General features: G+C 36.4%; 1 protein-coding gene across 9 annotated transcripts in view; it reads right to left on the reverse strand.

The window, feature by feature from the left end:
- The window catches only part of CEP112 (centrosomal protein 112), a 173,385-nt gene that overhangs the window by 129,443 nt on the left and 20,051 nt on the right, over positions 1-23,891 (reverse strand). For all 9 annotated transcript variants that reach the window (XR_012663397.1, XR_012663398.1, XM_075111460.1 and 6 more), the window contains 6 exons: positions 22,025-22,072; positions 21,807-21,884; positions 8,213-8,299; positions 6,236-6,335; positions 4,915-5,033; positions 2,693-2,836 (listed from right to left, as the gene is read on the reverse strand). Coding sequence is in view for 7 of the 9 variants with exons in the window: in XM_075111460.1 (XP_074967561.1) it covers positions 2,693-2,836; positions 4,915-5,033; positions 6,236-6,335; positions 8,213-8,299; positions 21,807-21,884; positions 22,025-22,072 (576 nt within the window). In the remaining 2 variants the exon portion in view is untranslated. The remainder of the gene's footprint in view (positions 1-2,692; positions 2,837-4,914; positions 5,034-6,235; positions 6,336-8,212; positions 8,300-21,806; positions 21,885-22,024; positions 22,073-23,891) is intronic.

Below are 23,891 nucleotides of genomic sequence, written 5' to 3' on the forward strand. Positions count from 1 at the left end.
TTACTGACCATTGTGGTGAGCAGCAGCTATAAAACGTCAGCCAGAAAACATATTAAACTATACGGCATCCAGTGAAATCTGTAGCTTTCCTATGCTGAATTATTCTTCCCATTACTTTTATGGCCATTGTATGTTGACATAAAAAAAAAAATACATATTTATCTCAAATTTCTAAACTAAAGTAAGGAGCAACACACTTAGGTTGCTAAAGAATTATAAACAACTGCCTATTATATGCACACTTTGGCAAAACTACATTCAAGGATATAAACAGTCACATACAGTAATATCTGCTATGGATTTGGAGGATATAAAAGGAACAATGGTAATACAAATGCTACATTAACAGCTGGAATGCAATCTAGTTGTGTAAAATCAATTAACAAATATTAGCCAAGTAATTCACCAATAATCTTGTAAGGTAAGTATATCATCTCTATTTTATTCCTGGAAAATGGAGGCATGCAGTGAAGGAAAGTGTGCACAGGGATATAGCAGATTCATACCAGGACTGAGAGAGCATTCCTCAAGTCTCTGCTGGTATACCTTTCCCTAATCCCCTTCTCCATATCATTTGATTAATCACAGTGATTCCTTTTCAATAAATCACAAATACCTATCAGAAGTTATATATTTTTCCAACAACTTCAACTCCTAATATAAACTATTTTTAAAATGAGCAGAATAAGAAAGGACAGGTAGCATGAGACTACTCTACTGCTTCCCATTCCTCCCTAAATTTACATTAATATGCATGGAAATGAGAGAAGAATTCCTCAGGAGGCTGGAGTCAAAAAAATAAGGCACAGCTGTCCTTGCAGGATGTATGTATCATAGTTATTTTTATATTAACAAAGGTCCGAAGATGAGGGAAGTGGAAGAGTATTTTCACCCTCTGTTAAAGTAAAATAAAAACTCAAACATCTGCCATCTCAAGCCAGTGCCCAAGTTGTCACAGAATTGTTAAATGAGCCTGGAGTAATGCAAGAACCTCACATAGCTGGAACGGTCACCTGAACTTTCTCAAGTGGCTTAAGGTATTTCATGAACATAGTACAGCAAACTTTTCCATCAGTACAAAGCCAGCTGCACTGTATGGGCTGGGGTGTGTGTGTGTGTGTGTGTGTTTGGTTGGTTTGTTGTTTATTTGTTTTTAAAGAGCAACAACAACACACACACACAAAAAAAGATTCCTACTCACCATACCAAACATACATCATAATTCCCCAGGCCCCCCCACCCCTCAAGGAAGTTACTACTTGTTCAATGGACAAAGCCCCACTTATCAGCTCTAAGGTATTAGCTAAATTGTTCAGCCAGTTTCACTTGCTAACAGGAATGGCATTCTCGACAACGTGAAACTCTAAAATACCAACCAACAAAAAACAAAACAAAGAAAAAAAAACCCGCCAAACCCACAAACCACAAAAATCAGGAGAGAGAAAAAAAGAGACAGAGAAGAAAAGAAAACTAATTTCCAGTGACAGTCTAGTCTTTTATCTTAAGCCCTGCCTTGAACCCTACCTTGTTTAATTATTAAATCAGAAGCTGCTCAGCAAGATCTGTCTAGTTTTGATGGTTCTTAAACTCAATCTTGCTGACAGTCTGTGTCCATTTTTCTCTGTATTTATTGTTACCTATGACATGATCTGAATGCTAATTTTAAAATTCAACATTCATTAATAAAGGAATAAATTTTTTTTGACATTGTTTTTTCACCCATTCAATTTTCTTCATACCTCATCCTGATGAAAAGTACAGGATGTTTTCTTGAGAATACCTGTTAATATTTTGCTTTTTACATCATTTATATAGCTGGCACAAAATCCAGATTACACCTGTTTACATGTTTCTAATTATTCTAGTGAAGAAATGCAGTAAATTAGAATAATAATTATTTTTAAATCCCTTTTTATTTGACCTGTAATCTAACAGGAGCATTTGATCATTCAAAGAGGAGATGGGTAAGTAAGAAGACACCTCTATCTATGAAAATAGATGTACTATATAAATCCTTTCTTATAGCCTACAAACCCACGGAGACAAAAGTTCTGCTAGCTTGAATCAAAGACAGTGAGAAATGCTAGAAACAGTCCTTCAATACAAATGTATCTTGTCAATGCTTATAAATATCTGAAGGGCGGGTGTCAGGAGGATGGGCCGGACTCTTCTCAGTAGTGCCCAACGCCAGGCCAAGGGGCAACGGGCACAAGTTGGAGCACGGGAATTTCCGCCTGAGTGTGAGGGAAAATTTCCTCCCTATGAGGGTGCCAGAGCAGGGGCACAGGCTGCCCAGAGAGGCTGTGGGGTCCCTTCCCTGGAGACATTCACCCCCCGCCTGGACGCGGCCCTGTGCCCCTGCTCTGGGGGTGCCTGCTCCAGCAGGGGTGGGACGGGGTGAGCTCCAGAGGGCCCTTCCAACCCCCGCCAGTCTGGGATTCTGTGATATATCTGATAATATTCACTGAAAGGCTGTACTTCTATGAATTTTATCTGGCAGAAAAATCCTTGGTTGGACTGGCTGCCAGGACACTGTTCTCTTCCAAGACAGAGCAACTGCAGTACACTATCAAAAATATTTCTCAGCCCAACAGTATTCATGTACACTTTTGCACAAATGCATGAAATCTGAATACTGCAAAAGACACTTGCTGTCAGGACATATTTATATATATTAAAAAAAGCAACTTACAGTTGACTTTATCTGTTCCAAATAATCTTCCTCCATTTTGCTAAGACGAGCATTGGTGTCCTCAAGCAGTTCCTGCATATCTTCTGTGTGCTTCTTCCGGATATTAAACTTCTCCTTCTCCATCTCAGCCACAGCATTGTGAAGCTGCATCACAAATATTACCAAATAATAAATGGCATATAGAAGCAGCATTTATAAGTGTTGTATTATTATAGCATATAAATAGAATAACGGAGAAGCATAGGCCACATTTCTGTCCTCTATAACAGAACTAGATCATTGTCTCATGAAATAGGTATACTACGACTCTATAAAGTGGTAATTTAGAAGCCATTTAAAAATGTGTAGAGGGCATAACTTACCCGTACCGAATACTAACACACATATTTTTGCCAGTCTCTGCTATTCTATTTGTTTACATATTTAAACTGAACCCCAATGACTGTTGCACAAAATTAATGAATTTCTATTACAGAAACACTAATACTCTCTCCAGATGCTTACGCTGCCAGTTTATCTGCCTCTCGATTTCTAAGAGGCTGGAGAGCCTTGATGATCTACTTGTCTAATAAAAGGATTATCTGTGTCATTACTAACCCTTAATTTATTTTCCAAACACCAGTGGCCTCCCTTTCTAGTTAAGCAGCCTCAAACCTAAATTTTCTATCTATACAGTAGTAAAGGATAATGCCACGTCAAATTAGCACACACAACGTGTATGGTGCACTGGTTGTATAACCGCTATCATGTATTTCTCAGGTTTCTGGCAAATCCCTGTCATGGCTGAAGGAGTATGCTGCAACACACCAAATAAAAGCATCATTCTAAACACAATGTTAAAATCAGTTGACTTTGCACAAGTACAGATACTTGTCTCCAACATACAGACTAGCAAAGTCATGGAGGTGTCTGTGAATCTGGACCGTTATTTAACAGACTTCAACAGTGTGCAGTAACTTAACACAGAATTTTTCATCCAAAAGAGTGCCAATAAATTATTATTGTAAGTATCATGTATATATGGTGGTGTTCAGAAGATTTGCTGAATATGAGATCCTTTGAAAAATAATCAGGGTACATAAATAAATAAGTGAAGGAATGCATATTTAATCTCCAGGTGCATAAGATATAAATAAAACCAAAAATTCTGGGAATGCCTCTACCTCCTGTACAACAGACTACAGTAATGTTTGCATTATTGTTAGCAATATCTATCCAAACAACCTGCATCTATCCAAAGGAAAAAATACACAGAAGGAAGCAGTGTATAGTTATAAAAATACCGTACTGTTAACTTTTACTATATTTCCATCATACTTCCCACTATCCACATTTTTCCGTAAAGACAAATGCTCTGATTTCACTTTTAGAATTTCATGATGTTAAAATTAATGTAAGTATTTTAATTTGCCTTCCTGTTTGCATGCTGTCATCACCAATGACAGTTACAGCTGTTGAAACAGCACCTGCTAGGTTACTGTAAAAAGTGGGATGACCTCAGGCTGAAAATAATGCTACTCAAACAAAACAAAAAAAAAGAGACACCTCATGCTGAAACCTCAAGGTCTTAGGCACAAAGGACAAGATTTATCTCTTAGAAGACAAGAATTAAAACCGAGATCACTTCCAGATGCAGGGCTGCAAAAAAATTAAATAGCACATTTCATCTATGAAGGGTGGTGGTTTTGCCCTTTTTGTGACCCTCCCTCTCCTGAGCGGGGTAAGCAAGACAAATACTGACAATAATCTGGGCAAAGGTGAAGCTGTCTTGCAACAAACAGGCTTGTCTTTCTGCTTTGCTGCTGTCTTGAATCTAATAATAAATAAAAATACATTGAAGAATTCATGACCCAATGCAAAAGTAATAGTTCAAAGGAAACACCGTGGCAGCAGGTAGCAGCAGGTTTACCGAGATTAAAATTCCATGTCAGGTCAACGAGAAATAAACACTTCCCTAATACATCCAGAGACTTGCCAAGAGGGCCAGATGAACCCCAGGAACAGAGTCACCAGCTGGGTGGGGGTGGCTGGACTGGTGGGTGTGGGTGTGCAAGCATCAGCAAAGAGAGTCTTGCAGGATTATTCCAGAAATAAGAAAGATCAGCATAAGAAAATATAACTAAAAGTAACATATTCCATATATTTTTTTTAAGTGACAAAATGTATTATCCCACACGCACAACTGTAGAAGTCTTTCAAAGAAAGAGAGTATTATTCATTACCCTTTTCTCCCACTCATTGTTCAAAGAATCACTGCTTTGCTCACACATCTTCTTTAACTCCACAATCTGCTTCTCTTTTGCTTCTCTGACAACTTGTGACTCACGAACAAGGGTCTGAACTGTCAAAAATGGGAAAACAAACAACCATTTAAGAGATACCTTTGGGATTTTTCAGTGCTGGCAGCCGATGCAATCAGGTTACATCAGTTTTCCAGCTGACCTGGCTTTCTGAGGTTTTTTGGCTCTCAAAAATACTTAATGCTTTTGCGTCTCTAAAATTTGCCACCTAGATTCTGTGTCACTAAAATATTACAAGGTGTCCTCTCTCCTCTACTTTATTTACAAAATATTTCACAGTGAGTTTTTCTTACTGAAGCAGTAAATATACATCAACAAAATTCTGTAACAGAATGAAAACAGGCATTTTTAATGTGCATCCTTAGGAGAAAAGATCCTTACGAAGGTTGAATGCCCAAGATATATAAGGACATTAAGTCCCCCAGCTTAAATTGCAAGTGATTGCATCAAGAATTCATAGTCTGATAAATTTTGTGGAAAACAAAGCAGGTACATATTCACTTTTGAAGTGTGACTGACGATTTTCACTACCTGGCAAGAGCGTAGGTGACTCAAACACAGCCCTTTACAGCTGAGCACGACCACCAGCCCACCAACAGAAGCACCAGATCCCGTGCTGGACAACTTACTTTTCCAAGGAGCAGGAAACAATATACATGGAACCCTCTCCTTTTCTGTACGTAGGTTACCAAACTTGTGTATTATTTTACATGGTGGTTTAGTCCATAGTGTAAATGGACTCAAAAAAATTCTAAAAGAAACTAACATTGAAAAATTGCTGACTAGCCACCCTTAGGGCAAGTTTCGTGCTTATGACATATTAAGGACAACTACTCATGTTTGAAACCTCTTGCCACAATAGTCCTAAGTAAATACTATGCTGTGGTTTGATTAAAATGTACTGAATGTAAAAATAAATTAACCTTGAGCCAGAGATTCCAAAAAGTTTGAAATAAGTGGTCAAAATACTTTGGTATCATTGAAGAAATTATTTTTGGTGACTCATAAAACCTGTAAGTATTAAATATAACAAGATCATACTGGCTCTTGAAAAATTTGGTTTGGAAACTGGACAGCAAAGACAACCGGACAAGCCTTTCATAAGGGAAGAGTAGGTCAAGACCTGCAAATGGAGAGGAAAGAGACATCTGCACCTAGAAGGAACACAGAAGCCCATAGCCCCAAGAAGGATGCAATACAGTACTGCCACACAAAAAACCACCACCACGAATATAAAAATCACCTTTTTTCTCCAGTTTTCTAATAGTCTCCTCAGCTTCATTTTGTTTGTTTTTGTACAGGGACTTTAATACCTCTATTTCATCATTCTTTCTATCCAAAATCTGTAGGGAAAATTAACAATACTTCAACAAAAGTCTAGAAAACCAAAAGTACAACCAGTTCACAAAATAATATACGCCAAACTCTGTCAAAGGAGCTGCCTTCAAGATGGGCTTAGGTTGTGGAGGACGAAGCGATTAAATCTAAATAATTTTTACAGCTAAAACTGCCAAGTCATAAAGAAAGGACTGATTTAGGTAAATGTAGGCAGTAGAGTAGATTAAAAAGGAATTTCATGTTTTAGGGGGTCTTTCTGTTTTCTTTTAAACTTGGACGAAGCCAATGTTGTTTTTGTTGAGTTTGGAAGTTTCACAGTGCTACTACTGCAACTAGAAAGGATTTGTTTCTCTTTGCATAATTATGGTGCCTAATAGTATTTAAGAACATCTAAAATTCTCAACACCATTAAGAAATACTGACATAATCAGTGAACTTCCTTACACTCGTGCACTTCACCAACTGCAACTCTTTGCATGTATTCCAAGAAACAGTGGGTTGGAATTGAGCAAATACCTGAGGTGTAACTACATTTACATTTCTGCACACGCTGATTTTTGAAAAAAATGCTCAAATATTTGCACACTTTGAGATACTAGTTTAATTTAAACTTTGTATTTAAGATAAACATTAAAGTCACAGAAATTTTATAACAGTGCCCCAAATCTCTCATCAAACAGAAGCTTTCATCTTAAAACAATATTACTCCATCTGCATTAAATGTTTTGTGTCTTTAAAGATTCATACGACACTATTTAACCTTTTCTAAAATACCCAACATTATTAAACAACTTCAAAAGATGGAATTCTAACATCAGTTAGAAAAGGATGACAACTCCAGGGATGAGAAAGCATTTAAACTATTTCTTAGTCTCACAAAGCTGTTTCCTTTAGACTCTCAGCTTTGCTAGCTAGTGATGTTTGCAGGCTTTGAGAACAGATGAGCCAAATATGCACCTGACCAAATATTAACATCCTTTCAGTAGGCTTTGATGTGTCATAGTGTTGTGTCAACTAACTTCCTGCAAGTCTGTGACTCGGTCTTAAGAAACAAAACAGAGGTACTCAGTAACACCAAGCTTACAGTAGGAGAAGTCATCACGATCCTGACACTGAGCATTTAACCCCCATTATGTTCCTGGGCGCAGAGTGTATCAGAAGGCACTTAGGACCTCGCAGAATTTGACCCCACATGTTTCAGACATGGCATTAGAAGTAATCTTCTCAAAAGTGGTGTTATGCAAGACAATAAAGACAAATCCAACTTAACCCAAAGGAAGAATAACTGGTGTCATTTTAGTGCTGAGAAGAATTAAAAGCCACATATAGCTTTAACGACGCAATAACGTAAGTGACAAACTGTTTATTGACCAGCCTGTGCTTTAAGATACAGTGTCAAAACGGAGATGTGGGAACAAGCACTACTGCTTTATATGTAGGAACATATGTGATATACACTTGCAGATTTTAATACTGCTATTTTTTGCATTTTGCCCATAAAAAATTTAGTTAATTATTTTTGTTCATATTGTTCTATAATACAAGCGCTTTCTCTCTAAAGGAAAAATCACTGGTTTATGATTTCATCAGCATAAGAATCCATAGAAGCTGTTAGGCTGGTACAATAAATTGTCTTGTTCAAACAAACAAATCACCTTGTATTTCCATCTGTTTTCTCCAAGCATTGTTCCCTTCCTAAGTTTATATTATCATAGAATATTCTGCATTCCTATCAGCTTACACAAACTGTTACCTACAATCTTACTTTAGAGGAACATTAACTGCAATTGTGAGGAAGTTAAAGTACAACTGTAAATTATAATAATAATGTTGGGGTTTTTTTAATATATGGTATTTGGAAAAAAATACAAACACTTCTTACCTTTTGAACATCAGTATCATGCTTCTGCTGTAATTTAAGTTTCTCTTCATGAAATTTACCTTCTGCTATTTTCATTTTCATGTCCAGCTTTAAAAGCAAAATAGAACATATGTAGAACTTAATTAAGGAATAAATTACACTAATGACCTTTGCATGACTTTTAAATGATTCATTTATGTCTTTGAGAAGGCAATGTGAAGTCACTAACAAAAAATTGCTATGAAAAACCTATATTCAGTTTCTCAGTATTTTCATATTTCATGATAAAACTGTGACAAAAGATCTCAACCTAAAATATTTATTTAGAAAATGAATTTGTAAAATGTTTTAGTTGGCAATAAAAACCACTACTACTGCCCAGATAAAGCTATCATCCTTTATTTAAATAAACACTTAAGAATGAAACTTTTCATATTCCTGTCAATATACCAAGTACAGTAAACTTGCTTTTATTCTTTAGGCAGGTGTTACATTTATACAGAGAACATCCGTTAGCCCAGATGCATGTTTATTTTTGTTTGTTTTCTGTTATTCATAGATTTCAGATTATAAACACATTTCCTTCTAAAGGTTACTTAAAATGGGATTAAGGATATTACCGCTGAATTTGATGGCTGAAATACAGTTCCTGTCTTGCTTGTGCTTGTCCAAAGTAGCGTACTTGAACCCCCGCCCCAACACAATAACACACCGGCATTTCTTATAGTCTAAGTTTTCATCTTTGAAGTATTTTTAAATCTCTTGCATATTTTTACTACGCCATTAACGGCTGCCTTCAGGACTCTGCAAATATGATAGGTATTTTGTGATTCTCAGAGTTTTCGAAAAAACGAAAGTGACACCTCGAGTTCAGTTCACTTCTACATTGAATCATTTCTACCGTTCAGAAAGGAAAGCGGACAGAAAACCTTCCCAGAGCGACAGACTCCAACAACCCCCCTCACTTTAGGAAGGGCAGATCAAAATCATTGGAGTGTGAGTACCAACATCTCACCAGAAGACATCTTTCAGGAGCCTTTTGCCAACAGAAAACTTTTACGTTTGTCTTTTGGATGTTCCAAGAGCCCATGGTGCTGAGGTCCGCCCACCTTGGAGCTGGACACTGGACTCCCATCACCATCCAGCTATTTTCAGTTTTCAAATTTTTGTTTCGCTCAACTAAGAACCTGACTTCCAATACTCTCAACTGACAAACTCTAAAGGACCAACAAGCATTATTCATTCTGCCTTTACTTTTATTCCTTTGACTTATCAAAAGTAGTCATTCAAGCATGAATCTCTATCTAACATACGCAAACAATAAACACACTGCAAATTATTTTCTTTTATACAAATACTTTGTGTTATATATTTCTTGTTATTGTGACTTGAAAAATATTACCACATTATTTGGACTTGAAAACATGAGCTACAAAAATGCAAGTCAACTTGAAAATGCAAAATGCTGTGCAGTAAATACAGAAGGCTCCTCAAGAACTGAAAACAGAGGAAGGAGGAGCAGCTTCAAAATTCGTTCCATTTCCGGACTCCACATTCACTGATAGCCAAGGCAGACACCTGGTTATTACCCTGCATGTAAAGACGCTGCCTATCTCTCAAGGCTGCATAAGTACCATAGACTCATGCAAATTACCACGGGAAAAATGTTAAATTGACAATTAATCCAAAGAAAATTGTATTCTCAGCTGTCAGCCATCTCTTTTATCATCCAAAACATGCATCACGATAAAAACGCATGTTCTATTCATGAAATATACGCATATGTATATACGAAAAAAAAAATATGCATATATCCCTCCAACAAAGTGACATTTTAGAAGAAAATCTTAGTAGCAGGTAATAAATAAGTGTTGATTTAATAAAAAAGAGCACAATAATCCACTTCCAGATAGACAGTTTGTGAACATGCCATAAATATGAAGGTCTTGTAAAAACACAAATACTAGAAACTAAACATGAAAGAGACTCCGATCTACTTGAATTACATTAAAAGCTTATGAACTACTGATGTAGAGCTATTGCACTCACATAGCTATTAAATCCGCACAAACACATTACATTTAAAACTCATTAATAAAGTGAGAATGTCTTGGCTGATTAATCCTTGGTGGTTTGCATCAGCTGAGATCTGGTCTACGTTACATTATTCTGTAGGTTGAAAGTACATCAAAATAAAATCAAAGTCTAAAATTCATCTCGTATTAAACACGGACATATATTTTCAAGTGATGGTGATTGTTCTCAGCCACATGGATGTTTTCCCACAGGTTGACAGCAGAAATCCCTATACTTGAAGTTGGCTCCCACTCCCTGTCATTAATCTTCCACTTGACAGCATTCTTGCACTTACACTAGTTCTCATCAATTTTAGTTCATTAATTCATTGCACTACTTCCGGTAGACCAGGCGTCCCTTAAAATTTCACAGATCTGGGGACTACTTTCCAAAAAGGATTGGCAGCTTCGTCTCCAGAGAGGGAGTTACAACCAAACAACAAATTCGAAAAATGTGCCTGTCCAAGATACAGAAGTCAGCTCTTAATGAAGGTAAGCACTGTAATAACAAAACGGATCACTTTTTCTTTGAATCATTAAAAAATAAAATTTAAAAAATCTCTCACTTGAATAATCCCAAAGACCAACTCCTCATCAGGTGATACCTTCAAAAGCACTCAAGGTCCTCAATTTGTATAAACTTACTGACATTCTGACGTTTCAGCACCCCAGACATTTTCCTGCCCCATCTGCTTCATCCACAACTTACATAATTTTGTCCTTTCAGGATCTACTATACAAATAAATGTGAGGAGCCCCACATTAAAGTGTTTGAAATTAATAGCTGATGTGCACGTGGAGTTTTCAGCCCGTCTTAAGAGGAAAGCTGTATTTGTAATAAGTAACTGGTAAAAAATAAAACTAAATAAATCTCCCATGATATTTAAATTTTATAATGGTCCATAGTTCCAAGACACACATGTATCTTCATCACAACTTCTAGAAGTGTTAATTTAAGCATTTGCTGTAAAAATAAAGATATATTGGTTTAAAAATCCTACACTTAGAATTTCTTCTGTGGAAAACCCCTGGAACAGCCAGAAAACATAAGGACAACAAAACAGTGGCCTATAGCAAAGCTTAGGGCACTGGTTTCATTTATAAATCTGCTTTTTTGAGCCACCCTTTGGGTAAGGCAGACTTCCATCTCGCTTCATACATAGATAAAAAAAAAGTTGAGTCATGGGAACACATTTTTAAAAGTGATCTCATTAAGGCTGGGGTTGAAGCATTATGGGCTCATCGCTTCAAAACTGGGAGTGAAACTTGTCCCCTTTCCATTTCAAAGTTTAAATATGTTATTAAATGCTGATTTCAGTAAAGGAGTATCTTTCAAATTAAAACCATACAAAACTGAGGCAACCGCCTATCTGTCGTTAGCAAATGTCAAACCTCATTTGCTAAGTTAGGCTCAATTTCCTGTGGAATAGCGCTTTGTGACTTCATTTGCTGCTCCTCTATAAGGCGCCCTTTGCACTTCAGCTTTACTTTATTTAGTAAACATATATTGAGAAACAAAATAACCTACAAGTTGTCAATTTATGGCATGTTACCATTCAGACCGGTAAAAAAAAGAAAAAAAAAAAGGTGCAGATATTTAGCTGTAGCTGAGCAGTTTGCAGCTATGTACGAAACGCAGCCACTGCTGTTGCCTGCACATCATTCCTTTGGATTTCTGTCACTGTTTATTCTCCTTACAAAGAGTATGAGGCAATTAAACCCTAAGGCCATGTAAACATTACTGATGTCAAACATCTGTGCTGTCCCTGTTATTTAAAGCCACGGAGGGCGGTATCAACAGACTGCTTTTATGTGCCTGGTCACACTTTCTTCCTAATTTGAAAAAGCAAAACACCACCAAAACCAGCAAACAGTTACCTGAGAATTGGGTTTCATCGTGTCACTGTCCTATATTTGCACAGCACAGGTTAGGCGCTATGAAAATTTAAACAATAATTGTCAAACTAAAACCGACAGTCTAATCTGCAACTATCCTAAGTCTTTGCCAAAATAAAGGTGATATCCCAGTTCTTCCTCATGACAGAAGACAAACTTTCATCTTGTCACCATTTACAAAAACTTGTAGGAATATTTAAACACATGATTTAAAGTAAATCGATACGTAGACTAACAATATTAATCTGAGGCTGTAGCTCAGAGACAGCTTGAACTGTTCACTTGTCCTCATTACAGGGATCAGCCTTAGGCCAGAGGGGGCATCTTGCGGTTTTAACATCCATCAGAGATTTTTTTGTTGCTTTGGATATTTGACAAAACAGTACTTGTTTGCTTGCCAGATTTTTTTCCAAGCCTATGAATATATGGGGGAGGGAGAGAGGAAATGAGGAAGGGGGAGAAGGATGTAAACAATAAATGAGAACTTCAAAGTAAGAACTAACAATGTAGAACAATGACTTGTATATCTTATATGACAAAACTTATTTGTCTTGGTGTTATGCAGCTGCTAAAAGCAAGCAGTGCACAATACAACGCTTTGATATTTTCACAGAAGAAAAAGGTTTCTTAAAAAAAAAAACAACTAGAACTTTCTACTGAATTGTGTTTACTCAATTTTCACAACCAGGGTTAAAAAAATAAATATCGATAATTTATACAGTGTTTTAAACTATGTAGGCAGGCCAAGGCAGGAGACACTGTACTTGCGAAACATTTGAGATTTATTATACATAAAGACATGCTGACTTCAGAGAAAAGTAATTCGGAGGAATGTATCTCACCTCATAATTAACAAGCTATCTTATTCCATTGTGTTATTTCTGTATTTTACCCTCAAAAATCATTAAGATTAGCTTTGAGGTGTATCACTACTTTTAACATTTATAGCAACTTAAGAATAACCAGCTAAAGAAAATTTTTCTAAAAGAAAATCAGAAAAAAAGGAAACAAATTTGTATTTTATAGCAATTTATTTGAACAGAAATTTCTGCAGTAAATATGAAATTTAATTATATTGGACCTAACTGTCCATTTTCAAAACTGAACTGCTGAAAACCTTGTGCTGAGTTTCCAGTATGTGGAAAAAATACTGTTCATTTCCAACTTCATTGCATTCAGATGCCTGTAACCAGCACACTTGTCGCATGATATATAACTTAATATTGCATTTTATATTTAATAAACAGCTTCTACCCACTTGCTCAAATAATTTTGAACATCAATATCTACTCTGGAAGTGTTTTTAACTGAAGTGAGAAATGCATTATAGTATGAAAAGATGGTGAGATGGGTAAAAAGGTGTAAGATGCACACAGAAATACACCTCATCTTTCACACACTGATGAATGTGGTGATCCTCTCCCCTTCTCATGGCACCCAAGAGTTGGAAAATCTTCACAATTAAAACAGGCAGAGTACAGTAGAAGCCTGACTGATGTTCTGGGTCTGTACCAAAGTGAAATGTGCATATCATGGCCAAAGTATCGAATATGACCACAGGTCTTAGAGGGGCACAACGGATTTGATTTCCTTGGAACCATGGATGGTATTTGAGGAGCAGGAGTATTTGAGCAGTACAGGAGAGTTTGGTGATCTTTACTCAAAGTCTAAAAGACAGGCAAGAGGAAAAGTTATTGTCTGGAAGAGTTAAATAAGACCCTCAAGCCTATCATGTTCACTTAAACAACTTGGAATAAAACTTTCTGCGGGATAACAGGTGAAACAGTCTCAAGTCTCGAACAGGCCACAGAACAGACCCTGTGTGGACAACCTTGTGTGTAACGGTTCACCATAAAATTCCAGAAAGGCTAAAGCCAGGAGAACAGTTATGCTGTGCCAACGTAAAGCACTGTTAATCCACAGACAAGCTTGCAGCCCTACCAAAACTCCTTACAAACAAGCAAGACATAAGGATGAATATTTTGTTGAGGAAAAAAAATAAAACGCGTTGCTGAGAAGTTTGCTTTTCTTCACAGGTCAAGATCTCAAGGGGAGTTCCAGGAACAGAAGCAGTACCTGCTGCATCTCCCGGAGGTTCAGCTTGGTTCCCTTGGTAAATGGGATTCTATACAATACAAGAGGACGATTTTTAGTCTTTGACATAATGAATTTTTATGCTACGCAAAGGAGATCCTTTTAAGTATCAAGGGTCATTGTTTCTCACTGTCTCAGATGCAGACACTTCCCAAAAATGCCCTGGGAGGGGCAGGGGGGCCGGGATGGTGGTGTGTAGTTTTGCCATCTAGCTGGTTTTACTTCATGGAAATTTCCAAGGTTCTATCAGACTTTAAGAACAAATCTTATATATTAAAGGAAGTAATAAATAATATTTTTCCTAGTGGAACATTACACATAAGAAAAGCAGGTTTTCCATCTGGGATTCACATCAATGCTGGGCTTTTTTTCCTGATGTTTGTGCTCATCCTCTGAGCGTAACACAAAAATTTAAAAATAAAAAATTATGACTACATTTTGAAACAGTAGATCATTAACCACTCCTCATTCTGCATTGAATCTCATCAATATTTTTATCTGATGCAATGTCTAAGGTGAAATAAACGCTTGTAAAGTCTTTGTTGCAAAGAGCTTACAGTCTGGCCAAGCCAGAGACAGACTGAAAGAAAAGCAATATCAAACAAGTGAAACTTGCAAGCCAGAAATTAGGATGTAAAAAGATCCTCTATAAAAGTGGCACTTTGCCCAGATTCAGAGGTCCCTCCACAAAAGTCTATGTTTATGATCTAGACTATATTATTTGACCTAACAAACACTTATACTTCTCTCCACGTATCTAACCTTCTTTGTGTCTTTACTCTTTAAAAACACTGCAACTGCTACTTCCAGTTCTAATATTTTTACAGACTGCTCCGTGAAGAGAAACTGGATATTCACAGAAGTAAAAAATTAATGACGACATCACCCCATTTTTATAGCCAGCAAAAATGAAAGGCTTTGTCTTAAATCAAATCATACCAGCTTTCCCCCATCATGAAAAGTCTGACTTTTTAAATGACCCTGAACATTAATACACATTTGCTGTATACACAAAATAATTGAACGGACAATTGCTCTTATTCATATGTAAATGTCATTAGTTTCTTTCAAGAGAGAACAATGTATTTTTTCATAGATTTTCAAGTTGGGGTTGGTGGGAATAGGGAGAAAAGCATGCAGCTTTGTATCCCAACAGCTGTAATAACTTGAAATGGTATTTTTACTCTGAAGGACATTTTACATAGCTAAAAAGCATAACATGCATATTAGCACTACAGCACGTCACATTACTTAACAGCTTTATTTGCAGTGGCAAGAGTCCTACTTCCATACGTAACAAAGATGTCTGCCACTAGAAGTAGAGACATTGGCATCACCAAGTACCAAAAAAAGTCCAAAATGTCTTTAGAAATTGTGAAAGCCTACACATGGTAATAACTTATTAGATGCAATTTCATAAAAGACAGCTCAAAAATGCAACAAATTGATTCTTCAATTGCCAGCACTGAAAACTGAACCTAGTTGAACTTTGCGAACATGCAGAAATCATACTGATTTCGAAGGAAGTTAGTAAAACCTGAGTGTAACAAAATAGTAGCTATTACTTGAAAACTTCATATAATTCTGCAGAGTGCCAAGTCCAGTGAAGTAAATGAGCCTGTATACGCTGAGCCAACACCACTTACTTTTTCTCCCCAGTGTTATTCCTTTTTTTTAAATGTTGTATTTCAGCAGCTACTGAACTTTTTGCACTCATTTCAGGATCTCTTAAAACAGTCATTAAAACTGTACTCCTACCTTTATTTCACAAGTGCAACATGTGGCAATAACAGTGTATAGTGCCTACTTCTTCTAGACAATGTCTTTTCTCCCCTAAAAACCAGGATCTATACATGTGTTTAAATAAATAAATAAATAGATAGATAAAATCAAACTTAGGTGTTTTTGTTGGTTTTTTGTTTTGGTTGGGTTGGGATTTTTGATTTGGTTTTGGTTGGTTGTGGGTGGGTTTTTTTGGGGTTTGGGTTTGGTTTTTTTTTTTTTTTTTTTTTTTTTTTTTTTTTTTTTTTAAGAGACACACACTTTGAGGTAGAGATTAATCATGCAGCAGAAGATTAATTCCCAGCTGCTTGGCAACCATCTGGACATTCTGCTGGTTAAAACACTAGTTTGAATTGCTAACCTACCTCTTTGATCTTTCTCAGTGTCTCCAGCACATATGTGCAATAATTAAAGACATAGTTCACAAACTATTGAAAAAAAAAAAGTAACTACATGTATGTATATATCTCCCTGACCAGACCAATTAGTACCAGGAATTATAAATCACAAGTCAATTTATGAAAACATGTCTCATCCTGACATACACCGTACGTCTCACACCAGTCTAGCAATAAAATAAGGTTTGGGTTTTATTACATTGCATTCTGAAGAGTTATCAAAGCAAGACAGGATGCGATTTCCTCACACAGAAGCCAATGGACAACTTGCATATGTTCTTAGGAACAGGACATTAATCAGACAGGAATCATGTTAACAGAAGTCAAGATTGCTGCGTTTTTAAACGTGAACTAACAGATTACTATTCAGAATGATAACTTGGGGGTGCGAATCAGTTTACAACTGAATTCTCAATATAAATCACACCACATGCAAAATAGACATCAAGTGTGTGGATAAAGGATAAAATTCAAATGAACTCGAGAATATCCAAAGTCATAATTCACACTGCCCGGAATAAATTTAAGGGGAATAAAACCATTTTCAGAACCAGGTTGCCGCAAGAAAAAAAGTTATGGATAAGTGAAAAATCAAGATGAAAGCAATAATTATGACTTATCTGCCTTTTTGCATTTTCTTGCCCCTTCTTATGGGCCTCACTTGTATGAGAAGATTCAGCATGCATTCCTACATTTCAACAAGAATATTCACCAGAATTAAACACCTAAACAATTTTTACCCCTTGGAAAACAGCAAGACGTTTATCAGCAGAAGCATGACTTGGGCAGTTCTGGATGAACAGGTTGACAAAAGAAGAGTAAAGGAAGAGAAGTGGATGTAAAGAACAGAGGGGTCAGAAGGAAAAAAGATTCCAACACAAGAAGCTCCAGTTACTGTAAGATTCAAGTTTTGGGCCCATCTACAGACATCTTTGCATCCCAAATGCTTTCAGAAAGTCCATCAAAAACACTCTCCTCCTATTATTAGTAAATACCTCTGAGCTTAATAAGCATAAACAGGATCACCAGTCCCATGACATGCCTAAGTAGGCTCCTTGAGAGGTATTCAGCTCTCCCAATTCCATACACATACATATCTATATCCATCTACCAAGCAGATTCAAACTCTAGAGACATGCATACACACCAGCACACAAACACTTATTTCATTATAATATACAAGAGAACAATACTGATATATTTTGTTGCCATTCTTAGAAGATATGAACAAAATATCTGTTTTCAGTGAGGAAGAGTATCAAATCTATGAGGTAGCTGAAAGGACAATAATGTTAGTTTTACAGTGGCAAAAGCTTAGTTTAATTACAGGAGTCCTCCTTTTAGGACACTGTCTCCATATCAGATTTATTTATGCCTTTTTAATTTGGCATGCATTAAATGTTCAATTCATATTTAAATACTTTGACATAGAGCAGAGCAGTTCTCTTCCTCAAAACTTCCTCAAAGAGAAAGAAATCAAACAGGAAAGGATAGGGCTCACTGATCACCATCTCCTAACTGCAGGGGGACATATTTTTATCTTCAAGCGGGGTTTTAGTTTTTTGGTTTGGTTGGTTTGGTGGTGGTGGTGGTGTTTGGGTTGCCCTTCCCCCCCCGCCCCAAAACCCTACCCTCTTTTTTATGGTACCACCAGCAAGTGTTATTCGCTCTCCCTTCCCAAGTTCTAGAACTTACTTTCCTTCCTACATTCTCTTTTGTCTACATCCTGTGTGTGTTCCCTTTTGGGGAAAAATCTATATCACAGCCCTTATGCAATTCTCTCCATTTCAAGTTATAATCTCTTGCCAGATAAGTGAAAAGCACAGTAAATCTGCTGCTTTCAACACCTTGAATTCAGAACACTTTTAGCCAGGCAAAGACTTAACTGTAACATCACCACTGCAGCACACTGATTTTATCTTAATGTAAATACATCACTAGAGCCCAACACTTTTGGTGCAGTAAAACTATATACATGGCTTGATGATCTTTATAAACAAAATTTGCGTCACGCAACAAATGGAGTGCTCATTCATAAAGAAAAAAAGGAGAAAAACAAATCTAGATTACAAAGATAAAGGTTCTAAATAGCTTTTTTTAAAAGGCTGCATCTTAAAGATACAACTCTTGACTACATTAAAAAAAAAAAAAAACCAAAAACCCAAAACCTTTTTTCCTTTTCATTTTACTTCCAGTTCCCAATCCATGAAAATGCATTTTCAGGGGAAAAAGATGTGTCTCCCATTCTCTACACTCTATGTTATCTTTCACTACCCAGCTCATCTCTCCTTTGCCCTGGGCACGTACTTTCTCTTCCTCAGTCCTCATTCCACCTGATAACGTGGTGGAAATGATCCTACAGGTACTCTGTATCCTCTTGAAAACTGACCCCTTGCCTTCCCCAGAACTACTCCTCCCTCCAGTTGCACTGCACTAACTCATAACTCCAGCTGACCATAGGAAAGACAAGCATTTCTGCCAGACCGCTTTAATATACAAGAAGCTGGAAAAGCACCTGTGCTCCAGTGTCCAAAGGCTTTATCACTGGACTTCCAAAATCAAAACAGAAAAGTGACAGAAGCACAGTGATGAAGTCAACAACAACACTGGAAACACTCAATGCTCTCAGTTAACCCAGACAGATGAACCTTCATAATACAGTTACTGCCCAAATCAGTGAGCTTGCCAGTTTGCCTAAAAAACCCAAAATTATTTAAAAGTTGGTATACAGCTCAGTACAAATTTACTTGTGATGTTAATTATAATTTCCTCTTTTTATTCTTTTAAATTGAAGGTTATTTCCAATATTCTTGCCCCAAATTTGTTTAGGTTTCATTTGCTGAGCCTAAAGAAATAAATACCTTTGCCTACAGAAATAAAACAAAAGGAAATTGAGAAAAATACTAAGAAAAATTAAGGCTGACAAAATGAAAAATTAAGAAACAGAGCTTCTTTAAAGTCATTTGAGAAAGGTTAACAAAACATCACGTTTTAAATTTGTTTTTTTTAATTCCAGAAGAATTTCAACCCCATATCTTCGCAGAGGTATTGGTTCTGTTTTTCAGAAAAATCACAAATAAGAACTTTTTCTGTCCCCCCTCCTCTGCTCCATGGAGTATTGGGTGGCACTCAGGGTGACCGAAGGTGAAGTTCAAAGGGAGGCTTTTTCCTGTTTATCAAGATAAGCCAGTCATACCATCTGTTCTGTTTTGCTCTACTGCTGAAAACAGATATATTCCTGTTTTGTTGCATCTTCCTTGTTTGAACCCATGATTTCTCGGTAATGACCGTTTCCCAAATGGTTTAATCCATGTCAGAAGAATTTGGGGAAAAATATGACTAAAAACCACTGCCTGATGACACTCACATTTTCATAAATCTGTGATGTGGTTATCATTGAAAATGGCCATGTGTTTAGCATTAAGAGTCAAAACAGGTGCAGGAATGGTTTATGAACAAAGGTCTAAAGGTTAAAAGCAAAATATCACAGCTATCCTATTTTATGTTCCCCCATTCTGCTACAAAGAGGTTGGAAACAGTTAAATGTTTACCAAAACTCTTTTGTACAACACTATTTTTCTGTTAATACATTTACATTCTAGAAATGAAAAGGCTTTATTCTTAATTGAGCTTCACAAACAAAATAAGATGAAAACACATTGAAGTTTTGTACTTAATAGCACACAAATGGTGATTGTGAAACACTGTCTATATCCTATCCCGTTTAAGCCAGCCCGCAGTTGAGCACCATTAGCAAAAAGTACTGGATTTTCACTCTGTGGTTTAGAAGATTTTTCCACTGAACTAGTGAAGTATTCGCTGAGTATTTTATGTAGCTACTTGGCATGCATTCCTGTTTATTTAATTTGAAAATATTATTTAAATGACAACATTGTGCTTTCAATTTATTTATTTTTCAGCCTATTTTCACATCTTATGAAACCTTGGCCTTGCCTCATCCTGAGGCAATGGTGGTTTGAATATTGTCAGGACAAAAGAACAGTCACTATTAGACCAGAACAGAGAAAGTGAAAGGCACACGTATTGCGCAACTGCCATATCAGGCTGCTTGCTTAAGCATCAAATTAGACTGCCAGCTATCAACGTAATGCAGACAGACTTTCATACCCATTACTTTATTAACAGTAGAAGTATCCGCAAACCAAATTTGCCCTCCCCCATACCTCAGTTAGAGATGTCTTATGAAGTGTCCTTGAAAGTAACTTTAGGACAGTTGGAATCCGTAAGTGTCCTTACAAGACTCCATGTAAAGGGAAGGATGATTGCATGGTTTGCAGATGATGCCCCTTCCTTTCCAACTCGTACATATCTGGACTCCTATGTAGGCCTAAGTACCCGTGGATAGCTAAGGAGCCGTGTACATATGCCTCAATTTTCCAAGAGCATGTGGCTGAACACAAAAATTTGAAGGGCAAGAGAGGAGAGTGGGGGATTTTCGGGTTTGGTATTGGGGTTTTTTTGTTTTGTGGTTTTTGGTGGTTTGGGTTTGTTGGATTTGTTTGTTTGGGGTTTTTTGTTTTGTTTTGTTTTAGGTTTTTTATCATTTTCCTAATATATGTTGAATTTCCTTTCCCAAAGTCCTGTCTACCAGACCATTGATTCACTGACGTTCCAAAATGAACATGTAACGCTTATTTTAGATTCTTCTGAAACCACATATCTACGTGCTAAACTTCGTAAACATGGTACATTTGAGTTTTATCTCACGACTGATGCTTTAAATAAACTGAGTAGTTTGTGACAAAGATATCATAGCCACATAACTTTCTTAAACTATGAAAAAGGTAAAAACGACCACAAAATGTTACTTTTGTACATGTTCAAAACAAAATTAACACAGTATAAGAGAACTAGATAGGCAAGCCTTGACAGTGATCTTGCCCATTAGCAATGTTCAAAAGAAATAATACAAAAACCTGTATGAATACAAGAGGATGGGAGCAAGATAAGGCACATATAGAAATAATGCAGTCTAGGCCAGAGATGCAGTCTAGGCCAAGGTCTTCTACAGGTATATAGAAAGGAAACAAAAATCCTCACTAAATCAAGGATTCTATTGCTTCTGTTAAAAGGTAGTTGGAAAATTCCTAGAATTCACACTCTTCTATACTAAAAATTCCTTCAAAGGAACAGTAAATGTACTCAGAAAGTCTTTTTTTGTTGTCTAAGTAATTGTGAAATACATTAAGTATTTCATGAAAAGCCCTGTCACTTCAGCAAAAATTCTCTTACATGATATTTTCTGCTATAACAAACTGCTTTGTGAATACCCAATTTCCAAACAAAATACCCTAACTTGCTAATTTGAGTGCAATTTTCTTTTTCCAAAAAGACTGAGAAGAGTCTTACCTCTTTTTCATGCATTCGAAATAGTGCCTGTTCATCACAAAATGTGCTACTTCTTCCTAGGCCAATTTTGGGTGTCATCTATTGAATGAGAAAAAGTTCAGAACAACTTACTAAGTTCAAAGCAGTAACTCCAAGTAAAATCAATCCTAACCAGAAATCAAAAACATCAAGCACGTTTGTTCGCCCTTATAAATTATCAAGGGAATATAAATACCTACCAACGACAGTGGCATCGGTTTTTCCCGCAAATATCTTGGATTTTCTAACTGAAAAACAACAAGTTAGAGAAAAAGTAATCATGTCAGCAATGTCTTGTTATTTCTTAAAAACAGTAAGAAATATCCCCAAATATTAAAAAAAGTTTGCAATGACAAGTTTGGGTTGGGACACTGAGATGTAATCTCTATCAGTGAGGGTATGCTTAACCCAGGAACTGTACCACTCAAAAGAACAACGACAGAACACATTTAAGCATGCCTTCAGACATACACACCAGTTCAAGAACTGTTTTCCACCAGAAAATTTTGTTCTCTATAAAAACATTGTTAATCTGCAAATCAAAGCAGTACTGTCTCTACATACACGGCTGTAACCTATAAGTAACTCACAGAATTATGCACAGGAAAATTAATTTTTCTCTTTTACAACATTTAAATGATCCTTAAGAAAAGCACTCAGCAGAACGCAAAGGTCCAGTAGCACACTGCCACCTTTTACAAGCTATAGAAATAGAAAGCCTTCATAAGAGATCGCTGTGTTAGACATGAACTACTGAGCAAGTTTTAAAATATTAATGTTTCCTAATGCAAATGGATCAAAAATTGCACATTTTTTTCCCCCAAGCCCCGATGGTTGTGTGAATTCCACCAATGCATGTTTTAAAAGAATTTGGCAGCTAAATATGTAGCTTCTACAAAAGTTTTCCAAATTTATTGGATAAACTTTCATTTAAATCAGCGTAAAGCAAGAAAAAAACTTAGAGATTACAAAGATTTTAATCTAGTGTTTTCAAAAAACTGCAGATGAGTGCATTGAAACTATATCCACATATGTAAGTCATAAAGACAGAACATAAGGACATAATTCATTAACAGTATTGTATAATTAAAACAACTCTTTCAATCACTATTTTTAAGAACTGAATATATAACACTGTTCACAACCCACTTCCTCTATCAGACAACTATATCTTTTTAATTTTCTCAGACAATGAGGCTCAAACATCACATCCCAGCGAACACGTAACACCCAAGAAAAGCTTTCAAGGGCATAATCATGTAAAATGTGGCAGTGAGATTTGGAATACGAATGTGATTGCAATACACATCCTACAACATTTAGACTTTTTTTCCCCCCCCTGAAAAGATTAAAATGATCTATGAGGCATGGCAAATATATCAAATACTTGCACTTTCTCCAGTATTATTAAATAAATTTGTGTGTTGAATTTATCAGTGAAGAGGCTTAATCCCTCTGAAATTTCAATTCGATACACTGTTATTCATTTCCTGTCCTAAAAGGTTATGTAGGATTTCTATATGCTGTTGAAGAGTCGCCATATTTCACCCAGAAGTAGTTGTAGATGTTAGCATGTTTACCACATACATTCAGTTTCAATGAGTAGTTATTATCTAATACTTTAATAACATAGCTGAAAGTACATAAAAACAGTAATTTAACAACTAACCTATTTCTCTTTAATGTCAATGAATTTACTACAACAGATACATTAAACTTTCTTTCATATTAAGCATCCTGGGTTGGTTTTATTTTGGGATTTTTTTGGTGTCTTTTGGGTTTTTTTAAATACACCACAATGCTTGGCATGCAAAAAACATGAGTAGACATTAGTGAATAAAGGAATCTTTTATGCACCTACTGCAAAAACAATTAATAATTTTGGACACAGGGGAGGAGGTTGGTGTGGAGAGGAATACAGGGGTGAGAACACCACGGGGCATTAACTACAGAAGATAGCCACCAGGAGGAATCAAGAGGGACAGAAACAAAAAGTACAGAAATTCTAAACCAGGAAAATTTACAAGGATTTTCTTTGTCCTGCACATTCGTACCTGCAATGGTATC

This window comes from Phalacrocorax aristotelis, chromosome 16, assembly GCF_949628215.1.
Source record: "Phalacrocorax aristotelis chromosome 16, bGulAri2.1, whole genome shotgun sequence".
NCBI classification, from domain to species: Eukaryota; Metazoa; Chordata; class Aves; order Suliformes; family Phalacrocoracidae; genus Phalacrocorax; species Phalacrocorax aristotelis.